The sequence below is a fragment of the Phalaenopsis equestris genome, unplaced genomic scaffold (genome assembly GCF_001263595.1).
Source record: "Phalaenopsis equestris unplaced genomic scaffold, ASM126359v1 Scaffold000911, whole genome shotgun sequence".
In the NCBI taxonomy this organism is placed as follows: domain Eukaryota; kingdom Viridiplantae; phylum Streptophyta; class Magnoliopsida; order Asparagales; family Orchidaceae; genus Phalaenopsis; species Phalaenopsis equestris.
The window spans coordinates 1-13,149 of NW_018165350.1; the positions used below are offsets into that span (position 1 = coordinate 1).

General features: G+C 38.9%; 1 protein-coding gene across 2 annotated transcripts in view; it reads right to left on the reverse strand.

Moving 5' to 3' along the window:
- Window positions 1–570: 570 nt before the first annotated feature.
- LOC110032298 (vacuolar protein sorting-associated protein 22 homolog 1) overlaps window positions 571–13,149 on the reverse strand; it is a gene marked incomplete at its 3' end in the record, with an annotated part of 35,987 nt that continues 23,408 nt past the window's right edge. For both annotated transcript variants that reach the window (XM_020735879.1, XM_020735877.1), the window contains 2 exon segments: window positions 571–678; window positions 907–1,061. In XM_020735879.1, the coding sequence (XP_020591538.1) occupies window positions 571–678; window positions 907–1,061 (263 nt within the window).

The following is a 13,149-nucleotide window of genomic DNA, read 5'->3' on the forward strand; positions in this document are numbered from 1 at the left end:
AGACGGAAAACCAATTTGGGTAAAATATAGTGAGTTGAGGGACTGAATTAAACACTTACAAAAATCTGAGTTAAAAACGGGCACACCTAAAAAAACTAAAAACCACATTGGACATTTAAGGAACATCAAAAGGGTATACGTCTAGCACACAAAGTTCAAAACAGCACAGGTAGGAAAGAAAAGGTAATTGCTTTATTAAGTATTTTATGACATGCATTTGATGTATGATGATGTAACAAAAATAAATACTTTAGCAAATAGTATAATAAAAGTTTTAGAAGTGCAGAGTTACTGCCTGGGCAGCATCCTCCTTGGAAAGCCTAATGTTAACCAAACGCTACTATCTGCATGCAATGAACTCTTGGAATTTAGAAAGAATCAAATATTGACCAATCCTTTAAAATTTCAGGCAAGAGAGGGAAGGCACTTTCTTCAACAAGAAAACTAGACCTCAGCGTCTCTTCAGGTAGATTGTTACAAAAACACAAAAACAATTCCATTTCTACTCTAAACTGATGACACTGGGTGACATCACAGAATAATAACTCTGACTCAGATATTAACACAAACCTGAGCGAGTTCCAGAATCTCATTATGATCTTTATTTAACTCGGTGGGAACTGATCGAACAAGTTTCTTCCTCCCAATCGAGATGACCTCAAAACCACTACCGAGGACCTGTTATGAACAATATCACAAGAAACGATTAATTAGCAAAGAATGAAATGGTCAAACTTGAGTGCTACATATACACAACAACAAACCTTAATGGTTTTGAGAAAAGAAAATTTTATTTTACTAAGCTGATATTCTAATAAAGGGAAAACATTAAAGTCCAATTTCATCAATCAACACTAAACAAGATATAATCACCAAAGTATTTGAATATTTAACATATTTGAGTACCTTCAGTTTACTAATGGCACGCAGACAATCATCTTCAGATATTGCTTCTCGAGCAGTCTTTCTTCGTTGGGAGAGTAGACTGCAAAGCTCTTGCAAATTGATCAAGCCTCCATTATGTGATCTAGTAGCCAAGCAAATTTCAACGATTTGTACGCCTGTTTTAATAACACAACAGGTAAATTGTTCAGATCCTTAAAAATAGAATTGTACAAGACGCAATACGACAACCACAAACAGAAACCATACATATCGTTAGAGAGAGAGACGGAGAGAGAGAGGAAGAAAGAGAGAGAGAGAGAGAGAGGACGTATCTATATTTGGAAGTGTTTGCATGTGCATCAACAAAGATGGATTTTTTTTTTCCTTAAAAGAAAAAAAAACTACTTTCATTTCAATTTTACTTTTGCATCTAGTGCTGCAAATAATCTTTAAACATAATCACAATGTAGATAGTGATCCAGAACATAACTTACAAAGTTTTTGAGTTTCAGTATTTTGGTGATGATTTAGCCAATAGCCCTTTAATAAGTCATGTTATACCCATGCATCGCAAACAATTAAAACTGTCAAAGTAGATGCAACAGATCATCCAGAATCAATGCATTTAATTCCAAACCAGTTGAAAGTTTCTACACTTTAAAATCACAATTGTCTTCTCTTGTATTTGTAGCCATTCATGGCGACTTTTTTTTATTCATTTGATTGCTTATGAAATAGATTTTAAAATTACTGAATGAAGCATATCAATAGTCTGCTCATCTTTTGCATTTGAAGGTGATGAGAAGGAGGCATAGGACAACTGGAATTCCCACACGAGTAGATACCCAAAAAAAAGCTTTCTGGCCTGGGGATTGTTACAGATTCCATTCTTGCTCTTTCTACTAGGTTTAAAATCAATTTATTGTCATCATCATTTAAAATTGTCGAACTTGAAGTGCACCTCAATAAAACTGAACCAAAGATTGCATTGAGGCGCACGGCTCGAGTGACTTGGACGAGACGTACGCCTAATATTTAGTGAGGCAAGCCTCGCCACAATTAGACTGAGGTATATGCCCATTCATTTAGAGGATTTTTTTAAATATTTTTTTTTTTTATTCAATGGTCTGACACCTAAACCGAGTGCACAACTCCTTACGCTTGGGCCTTGCCCTCCCACATGGTCCCCTCTCTTCTCTCAGAATGTCATCCCAATTAGCCATCCCAGCATCACCGCTCAATATTGTTTGTTGCTTTTGCCACTGACACCACCTTATTCTGCACCTTGTTACAAAAGCTTTGGCTCACACATGCAATTGTCCCTAATGTCGTCTCCCTCTCTATTCGTAACTTTTTCCACCGTCGTTGCATGAAGCTTTTGGCATCGTTGTCATCTTTATATGCCCCCTCCTTGCTAAATAGTCTTCTTCCAAGTTTCACAAGGTCTTAAAATTTCTATAACACTAACCCCTTTTTTGTTAATTTTTAAATTTTCAAACAATTTTTTCATTCTAAAATTTTAAAAGAAATGATTAGAGACAAACAGAAATCTACAATGAGTCATCCAAAGAATCTGATATGGAGACATGGTATGCAAGTCAACATTGAAGATAATGATGACACATATTGATGCACTTTGGCACCAAAATCAGCAAATAAACCATGATGAAATCGAAATAGATGGGTCGAAAAACACAATTAACGGCTACTCTTATAAGAATCAAAGAAAAAACAAGCAAGATATAAAGATGATCTACTTTCGAGAGGTAGATCAGCTCTCCCACACCCTAAACGTCGTTAAGAACAACACCAAAATAAGAACAACACAGCAACCACAAAATAATGGATGAAAATAAAACAAACCCTAAGTTCCCCCTCTAATAGAATCCTCATACAGCATTTAAAACCTTTCCTTCTAAACTTCCCTCCAACTCCCCTAAATTTCTTCTTCTTGAAAATGTGATTATGGCCCGAGTGAACCCCACCACCTCCTTTCCTTTCTCTGCAGCTCATCGGGTCCCTCCCCTTCTTCCCGCGCCAAAGTCGACCCGCCTGTGAGCTGGCTATGATGCAATCGGGTGGTCACTTCTGGACCGACTCGTCTATGAGTGTAACATTACTCTCATTCCCAAAAAAAAAAAAAAACATTTTCCTCAAGGTGAAAAGATGGAAACTGCTTGTAGACATTTTCCTCAAGGTGAAAAGATGGAAACTGCTTGTAGATCACCTCATAAGGCTCCCATGTCGTTTCATAGTCTGGCAGTTCTTTCCACTTAACTGATACCTTCTTCATTCCCCTTACTCAGCGCACTTCCTTCATTTGTAATAGTTCCAGAATCAGCTCCAAGTCCTCTGTCAGTGTCGGCGGCAGTGTAGATGAGATTGTGTGATCTTCAATCTCTTGTCTCAGCTGGGATACATGGAAGTTCAGGTGTAGTGCAGATAATGATGGTAACTTCAAATAGTAAGTCACCGCCCTGATGCGTGCTATCACCTCATAAGGCCCAAAGTATCTCGGTGAACGTTTCTCGCTTCTCCTCCTGGCCAATGTCTTCTGTCAGTAGGGTCCAACTTCAAGTAGACTATGTTCCTCTTCATGATTTTTTGAGCCCTCAAAAGATGTCCCTCAAGCCTACTAGTATCCTGTCCCTCTCCTCCAAGTACTAATCAACTTTGGATACTAGTGTAGTGATATGCCCATAATATATCAAGTGAGGTGGATCCCATCCATACAATATCTTGAAATGGGTTGTCTGTGCGGCGATGTGGTATAAAATATTATATCGCTACTCAGCCCATGCAATCCACTTAGTCCATAATTTCAGTGTATCAGATACAAAAAAGCGCAGGCATGTTTCCACACTCCTGTTGACCACCTCCGTTTGTCCATCAGTCTGGAGATGATATATGGTGCTTCTTTTAAAGACTGTCCCTTGTAACCAAATAGCTCTTTCCAGAAGTGGCTGAGGAACACCTTGTTATTTGATACGATCGCTTCTGGCACCCCATACAAAAAGACTACTTCCTGGATAAACAGTGTCGCGACTAAGGCAGCAGTTTAGGGATGTCGTAGGGAATAAAATGTGCATACTTAAGTGATCCATGACCACCATAATTACCGTGAACCTTTCTAACCGTGGCAACACCTCAATAAAATCTATCGTCACTTCTTCTCAAACCTTCTCCGATAATGTTGATGGTTGTAGCAACTGGTGTTATGGTCAAGTACTTGTGGCACTGGAGCACATCATATTTTGACACTTTTTTCTTCGCATCTCTACGCATCCCCACTCAATAAAGCTTTGCCGCCAAATGATTGTAGGTCTTCTACACCTCTAAATAGCCCCCAATCGCACTGCCATGAAACTCTTGTAATAATCTAGGAATATATTCTAACGACTTAGGTAGCAGGAATCGCCCCTGGTGGAGCAGTTGTTGTCCCCTCAATGCATATCCTAGATGATTGTTCAAATCCTGTAGTAATTCGGTCCTTATTTTCCACAACTCCTCATCCCTTTTGCTCTCCTATTTCAAACGTCCCAATATAGGACCAAGGATACCGATAGGGTCATCAACATCTTACTCAACAGCGTGTCAACTGCTGTGTTCTACACTCCTGATCAGTACTGAATCTCAAAATCATACTCTATTAGCTTGTATAGACATCTATGATGCTCCTCAGTCACCATTCGCTGCTCCAAAAGATACTTTAAACTCCTCTGATCTGTCCTGACCAAGAAATGTCATCCTATCAGGTAGAGCCGTAACTTCTAAATAGCCAAGACAATTGCCATCAATTCAAGCTCATATGGACTTTAGCCTCGCGCTGGGTGTAAGAACCTGGCTGAAGTAGGCACTCAGTTGCTGGTCCTGCATGAGCACTACTCCCGATCCATATCCTGACGCATCTGTCTCCATGAATGGTTTACTGACATCTGGAAATGCTAAGATCGATATGCTAGTCATGAACCCTCTTTAGTGGCTCAAAGGCCTATGTTGTTGCTTCTTCCCATTTAAAATTGTCTTTCATCAACCGCTCAATCAGTGATCATGCTATCATTCCGTATCCTCTCACAAACTTCTGGTAGTAGCTTGTGAAACCCAAGAATCCTCTCAACTCCTTCAAATTCCTTGGTAAGGGCCAATCAACCATAGCTTCAACCTTGGACTGATCCACTCCTATGTCTGATCTGGTCACCACATGTCCTAGGTACTCTAGACAGACAACCGATGCTCCCTCAACACCTTCAAGATTGTCCTCAGGTGCCCCACGTGCTGTCTCTATATGACTTAAGATCGGAATATCGTCAAAGAAAATCAGGACAAATTTCCAAATATAAGGTTGAAAAACCCTATTCATGAGGGATTGAAATGTCGTCGGGGCGTTGGTGAGGCCAAACGACATCACCAAGAACTCATAATATCCTTCATGTGTCCTGAATGTTGTCTTGGTAAATCCGTCGGATTCATCCAGATCTGGTGGTACCACGCCTTCAGATCAATTTCTGAAAAAAATAACTGTCACAAAAAGCTCATCCAGCAAATCATCAATCACAGGAATAGGAAACTTGTCCAACACTGTTTCCTTGTTCAAAGTCCAACAGTCCACAAAATCTCCAACTACCATCTTTTTTCTTCACCAACAGGATGGAACTAAAAAAAGGGCTTAGATTGGGCCTGATAATCCCAGCCCGAGCATCTCTCGGATCAGCTTATCTATCTCATTCTTTTAAATCTGGGGTACCTATATGGTCTGACGCTAATGAGAGAAACACTCTCCTTTAATGAGATAGCAAGCTCATGCTCCCTCCGAGGGGGTAACTCGCTTGGCTGCTATAAAACATTAGTAAACTACTACAGCAGTTTTGGACCCTTATGGAAACTCTGCTAACTCTGAATCTCGAACCTCCTCAATGCTCTGCAACTCTACCAAGTAACCCGGTCATGCTCCTTAAATCGGCTTGACCATGGTTTTGCGCGGCACCATAGATTTGCATAAGCTTGCTTTTGAGCGACAACATAGTTTTACACAAGCTAGCATTTCTTCTTAGCACCACATTTCTACCGTCCACTTGGAACCCCATCATTAAGGACTTCCAATCCAACTTCATCTCTCCCAATGTTCGCAGCCACTTCATCCCCAGAATCATATTTGTGTTGCTCAAATCTAAAGAAAGTTTTCCACCACCTGCAAGCAATATTGTGTCTAAACCATCGTCTTGCAAATTCCCCTACTTTTCTCCACCTTCCCTGTCCTTGTCATGACGCCAAAGCTCTCTGTAGTAACAACCTTCAACCCTAGCTTCTCCAAAATTTGATTTGAGATAAAGTTATGTGTGGCACCGCTATCCACCAACACCGAAATCGACTGTTCCGCGATCCATCCCCTCACCTTCATGGTGTGATTCGCGTAAATACCACCACCGAATTAAGGCACACTTCCGCCACATCCAAATGCAGATGATCCTACTCCGCTACTTCCTCTTCTAAGTCCTCACTCTGTATCCTACTCTTGAACTAAAAGAACCTGAAGGGCGAACTCCTTGCAACGATGTCATGGGGCGTATTTATAGTCACAGCAGTAGCACAATCCTTTAACTCTATTGTCCTGCACTTCTACATTTGTGAAGTGCTTGAAATTACTTCTCCTCTCTTTAGGCGTCATTTTCTAAAATGATATCGGTTGGGTCCTCGATGTCGTGGCTATCACGGTGCTCTTGTAGCATCCCACAGTGTTGTAGATTTTGTCAGTCTTCTTCAACTGTTTCTCATCCTCCATCATCTGTGTGAGCTCCATCATCTCCCTCAATCCACGCGGTCTCAATGGGTGGATGGCCGCTCGTATGTCGAGCTTCAAACTTTTCAAGAAATTTCCTTCCAAGCCTGCTACAGAAATCCCCCTCGACCTCCTTGACAAAAGCTCAAACTTCTCCCGGTACTCCATAATCATCCCCTCCTGAGTCAGAGCATAGAATTGCTTGCGTAGATCTCCTTTCAAATGGCTCGTAAAAGTTCCTACAAACAATTCTTAAACTACTCCCATGAGTGTATCGAATATCTTGCCTCCATCCAATTCTAAAATATAATAATTTTTTTATATATACTTATTTTATATTATTTTATATTTCAAACAATAACGAGTGGAACCATGCTAAAGCCTTCCCCTCTAAGCATAATCATGTTGTCATGGCTGCCAGAGCTTCTTCCTCAGTCAACCCATTGATTGTAAATGTATCACTCCATCCATCCATATGCATCCTCCACTTCGAAGATTGGCAGCTTCAGTTCTCTGGCCCTTGCATCTCCACCCCAACTTCCTCTCCCTCCAGAATTACCTCCCGTGTGCCTCCCGTGTAGGGGTGTAAACGAACCGAACACGAACGAACACCTCCCGTGTATCTAGGGTGAAACTACCTCATGCAATCATAGACATATCTCACTCTCGATTCCCTCCTTCCTCCATCATACTCTTTCGTGCCCCTTCCATCATCCCTCCAATTTTCAGCTCATCCCCCTCCATCGAAAGTCTCCACTCCCCTTCCTCTCAGAGTCCTAGGGGGATGATCTTGTAGGTAGATGATGTCTTCTTCACTTTCTTCTCGCTCAATCTCTTCCCCTTTGACCTAGCCAAGAATTCGTTGATTAACCCTTGGTTAGAATTTGCAGTAGGAGCAGTCAGCATGGCCTAGAATTGCATCTACATGAGTTTTTTCATCATCTCTCGCATTTCCTTTATGCCTTCAAATTCATGATTCATTTGACTTTCAATAGAAGAAAAATGGTCCTCCATGAAAGCAAACTTTTCTTCCATTCCGCATCGAATTTGCCCCACCTCTCCTTCTAGCACATCAACATTCTTTACTGTCATCCCACCAAGATCTAGGCTCTGCTACCAATTTGATACGCCTCGATACCAAAATCAGCAAACAAACCACGATGAAATCGCAATACATGGGTGGAAAAAACACAAATAACGGATGCTCTAACAAAAATCAAAGAAAAAACAAGCAAGATACAAAGATGAACTACTTCCAAGAGTTAGATCGGCACTCCCAAAAACTAGACGTTGCTAGGAACAATACCTAAAGAAGAAAAACACAGTAGCCACAAGATAATGCATGAAAATAAAACAAACTTTAGGTTCCCCCTTTAATAGAATCCTCAACAGCATTTGAAAACTTTCCTTCTAAACTTCCCTCCAATTGCCCTCAATTTCTCCTCCTTGAATATGAGAGTATGGCCCGAGTTGACCCCACCCCCTCCTTCCTCTGTGCCTCGCCAGGGTCATTCCCCTTCTTCCTGCGACCAAAGCCAGACCGCATGTAGGCCAGCTGTACTGCAATCGGTCGGTCGTTTCCAGACCGGCCCGTTTGTGGGTGTAACACATTTAAAATGTAATTATGGCTCCTCTCTTGCTCACATTAAACGGTTGCATTATGTGCTAAAGTGCCAAAAACAATGAAAGAGAATCCGATTAAATAAGAATATATTGACAATGTCAAAACATCTTGCACAACGACAATTTGATGATATAATTTGTGTCGGCTCTTATTATGAGAGTGAACGTAGTGTCCAAGACTCATCATCTTTGCAACCAATGTTTAGCAAAGGGACAGAGGCCCCCTAGATCACAATATGATAAATATAGAGAATAACATGAGCCATGGAAAGGGGGTAACTACAATTCAAAAGATGTCTCCAAAGAATGCTCAAGAGACACACCAACGCGTTTGCATGTGTGGAATTCTGAGTTTCTTATTTTAGTGTTATTCTTTTTTATTCTCATTTTGTTATGTCACATTTCTTTCCTTCTTGAGTTAATTTTATCTTTGATAAGTTGTAATGGTCATAATTAAGATTGCCCTAGTCGTTTCTTAATATATAAGGATATAAGTTATAATTTGATTATTTAGAAATAAGAGAATTTGATTTCTCCAACATTCTTTATGGTATCAGAGGTTTCATTACAAACCCCATTTCTCTCTGTGACTGCCAATTCGCAGGAACTGTAGGCACTCCTATCCTTCAATCTCCGCTTCCGTGCAGGCTTCCAAGAGGTGGATTTTCTCTCTTTAGTGAAAATCCCACACATGGGGAACCGCTGCGTCCCACCGAAGCAACCACACTCAAATGCAGTTATTGGCCAGTCCTGCCTTCCTTGTGAATCAAAACAGTCACAGGAACTCTTTTGAGCTGCTGCATTTTCTCTCTCTATTGGAAATCCAAAAGAGATAATTCTCTCTTTAGTCAAAATCCCAAATCTGTGAAGACAATTGCAGCAGACGCAGGAACTGATTCGAATTGTTGGAACTCCTTCGGACAACCACTGGAATCCCTTCAGCCAACTTGTAGGCCCTCCCCGGCTCTTCCCTGCAACAGTAAATCCCTTTTGCAGCCCCCTCCTTCGTCAAATTCTTTCTGCAAGGCTTCTAATGTTCACTTTGTAGTCAACGAACCGGCAAATCTACCCTGCAACATGATTCTGTCACCTTCTCCACTGGATTTTTCCTGCAAGCCCTATGTTGTTCCCATTGTTGTTGTCGGATCTTCCTTCCAGCAACAGCAGTAGTCGTAACAACAGCAACAGGAACTGAATCTCTCAACAAGAGTCTGAGTTCCCTCTTGTCAGTTAACTCTGCTTTTGTAATAGCCGCTAGATGGGCCTTTCTTCCCATAGCAGTTGCAACCAAATTCTTCCCCCTAACAATCTGCAGGCCTAAAAAAACGTAGTATTTATTATCAAATATGATAGGAAGGCGTTGATTTCCCCTTCGAAGGTTAATCCTTGTTTTTGTAAACATTGCAAGAAACTTAGACAGACAAAGGACAGGTGCTATAAACTACATAGAAAAACTGCATAATAAAAACCAGAAGAAAGGAAAGAGTAAGACATCAAGGCCCATATTGCTACCCTTCTAAAGGGTTGGTCAACCATAGCCCGTTCACCAAGGAACAACTCAAGGTGTTGAGGAAACTTCTTTTGAGCACAACTGAATGGTTTACAAACTTGATGATACACTAATGTATCATGCCCTCCTATATCGCTAACAATGGGAGATTTCGACATTGAATAATAGATTCATGTGCTTCTGATCACATGATTGGGAGTATTCATGCTCTCACCAACTATCAAGAGTTCACAGACTCCAAATTTGTTAGACTTGTCAATAAATCTCACTCTAAGATTGTTGGGAAAGAATAAGTAAAAGTCTCCAAAGATCTTCAGTTTTTTGTGTTATGTGTTCCCTAATTAGATTGCAACTTATTGTCAATTAGCAAGCTTACTCGTGACTTGAACTATGTTACTAGATTCTATTCTAACACTTGTGAATTTCAGGTGATAGATTCAGGAAAGGTGATCGGCAGTTTTAAATTGAATCAAGATTTATACATATTCAAGGAAAATTATTCTTTTAACACAAGTGTCTTCTCCATCATCCTCTTCTAATATTCCTGAGAATGTTATGCTTGATTCTGCTAAAGTCGAGTTTTCTTACGGCATCATCGTATGAGTTATCCAAAATTTTACTATGTTGCAAAATTGGAACCTCATCTGTTTATTAATAAAAAACTAGAGTTTTATCAATGTGAATTTTGCCAATTGACTAAACATACTTGCATGTCTATCATTTATCCCATTACAAACTCTCACGTCCTTTTTCTATCATCCACAGTGAAATTTAGGGACCATCAATAGAGCCAAATGATTTGTTTCCTTTATTGATGACCCCACTAGAATTAGTTGAATATTCCTCATAAAGAAAAATCTAAAATTGCACAAATCTTTCGGCCCTTCCATAATATAATTTCCACACAGTTCCAATGCGAAATTCAGATCATCAAAACTGATAATGCAAATCAATACTTCAATTATATCCTTACACCCTACACTTTGCAAAGAACGGTATCATCCATGTGAGTTCTTGTATTGAAACTCCGTCACAAAATAGGTAGTTGAGAGAAAGAATAGCCATCTCCTCAAGATATTTAGGTCTATATTGTTTTCTCCCAATGTGCGAAAAGTTTTCTGGGGAGATGTCATGCTCACAATAACTTACCTCATTAATAGAATGTCAAGTAGAGTGTTTAGATTCAAAGCCCCTCTCGATATTGTAATTAAAAAATACTCTCATGTTAGAGCCTTCTCACTCAATCTTCCTCTAAAACAATTTGGTTGTCTCTTTTGTTCACATTCACCAAACTAATCGCATAAAGCTCAACCCAAAGTCCATCAAATATATCTTCCTTGGGGATGCTTCTGACAAAAAGGGGTATAGGTGATATTCTTCCATTATAAAAAAATATATTATAACTCCATGGATATTACTCTCTTTGAAAACCAACCATAATATCCCAAATCTGATTTTAAAGAGGAGAATTCGGGTGAATATCAAACTTGAGACACTACTCTAGATACTCACACTAATCTAGAGTCATCAGAACATATCATCTTTTCTTATAACCATCCTGTCTCCCAAGTTTCACCTGTTGAGAACATCCAACCTGAGGTTAACGGCAAGGATATTCACGTGTATACTAGCAGAAAGAAATCCACAAAGTTGAATAAAGACAGAATGCAACCATAAGAGTGTTCACAATCAAATCTGAATTCACACATCTTCGAAGTTCCAAGGGAGGTGTAATCAATTAAAAGAGACAGGAAAAGTTGCACAAATTATCCTATCCAAGATTATGTTATCTATGGAAAGTTAACATCAACTTAGAGTTTTTGTATCTAATCATGATAATGTGCAAATACCTAAGTCTACTCATGAAGCACTTTAAAGTCCAGAATGAAAAACCGCAGTTGAAGAGAAAATTCAAACACTTGATCTAAATGGCACATGAATCTTTACAAAACTTCCTCCAAATAATAGATCTATTGGGTGCAAATGGGTCTTAAATGTCAAGTATAAAGCAAATAGGAGCATTGAGATGTTTAAGGCTAGGTTGGTGTTCAAAGATTTCACTTGGCCTTATAGGAAACACCACACGAGATATTGACTACGATGGCCAAGTTAAACATTGTAAGAGTTTTTCTTTCCTTAGCAGTGAAAAAAGAATGGAAACTACATCAACTTGATATCAAAAATGTGTTTTTGAATGTAAACCTTTAGAAAAAAGTGTATATGAAAATTCTACTATGACTCAAAAATAACTCAAATAAATATCTGATTTGTAAACTAAGAAAGTCACTTTAAAGCCTCAAACAATCTCTAAGGAATTGGTTTGACGAGTTTGTCAAGCGTATGAAATCTAATAGATACATGCAATGCTATTGAAATATACATTATTCATAAACCAAACACAGAGGTAAAAAGGCTATACTCATTGTCTATATCGATAATATGATCTTGATAAATGATAATGAAATAGAGATTAGCAAGATCAAAGTCCTTCCATTGAATTTGAAATCAAGGATCTAAGAGCCATGAGATACTTTTTGGGCATGGAAGTGGTCAGATCTAAGATAGGTAATGTGATATCTTAAAGAAAGTACATCTTAGACCTACTAAAAGTGACACAAATGTTGGGACATTTTATTGCAGCATGAATTTATTTGAAAAATTTTTCCCTTAACTTTCATTGATCTAGGTATTTTTATGCTGAGGCAAGTTACCAAACTTCTCTAAAATTAGTTCTATTGGGGTGCATCATAATTCATAAGGTATTCAACATAGATGCTTTTGTTTCTCCATCAGCTTATTCTCAACTACCCTATATGCATTAGAATTACTCTTATAAGCTGGACTATCAAATGCTCATCAGTATACTATCACTTAATCTAATATAACAAAACTGTACTGTGCCTCCTTCACTTGAACTAATATTTCTACATATTTCATAAAAATTGTGCCATAGGGATTATTTACCGAAATATTTATTAAAATTTATTCCTTATATCTAACCACCCATCTAACATGATTGTCACTCTAGTTTGAGTCCATATTCATTTAATCTCTTATGTCTTTTTCTATTTTACTCAGCTTCTCCTTCAACACTTATATCATTGAATCATACATGGATAGAGGTTTCAAATGTCACCCATATGCACTTATCATACGAATCATATTGAAGTAGGGCTAGTTGCCACATTGGAATGACATTCTCATAAATTTTTTTTTCAACATCGTTGAACAATGTTGGAGAATATCAAATTCTCATGTCTCAATAATCAAATTATAACTCTTTTCATTATATTATAGAATTATATTAATTTAAAATCTTATTACAATAACAACAACAAAGCCTTAATCCCACTAC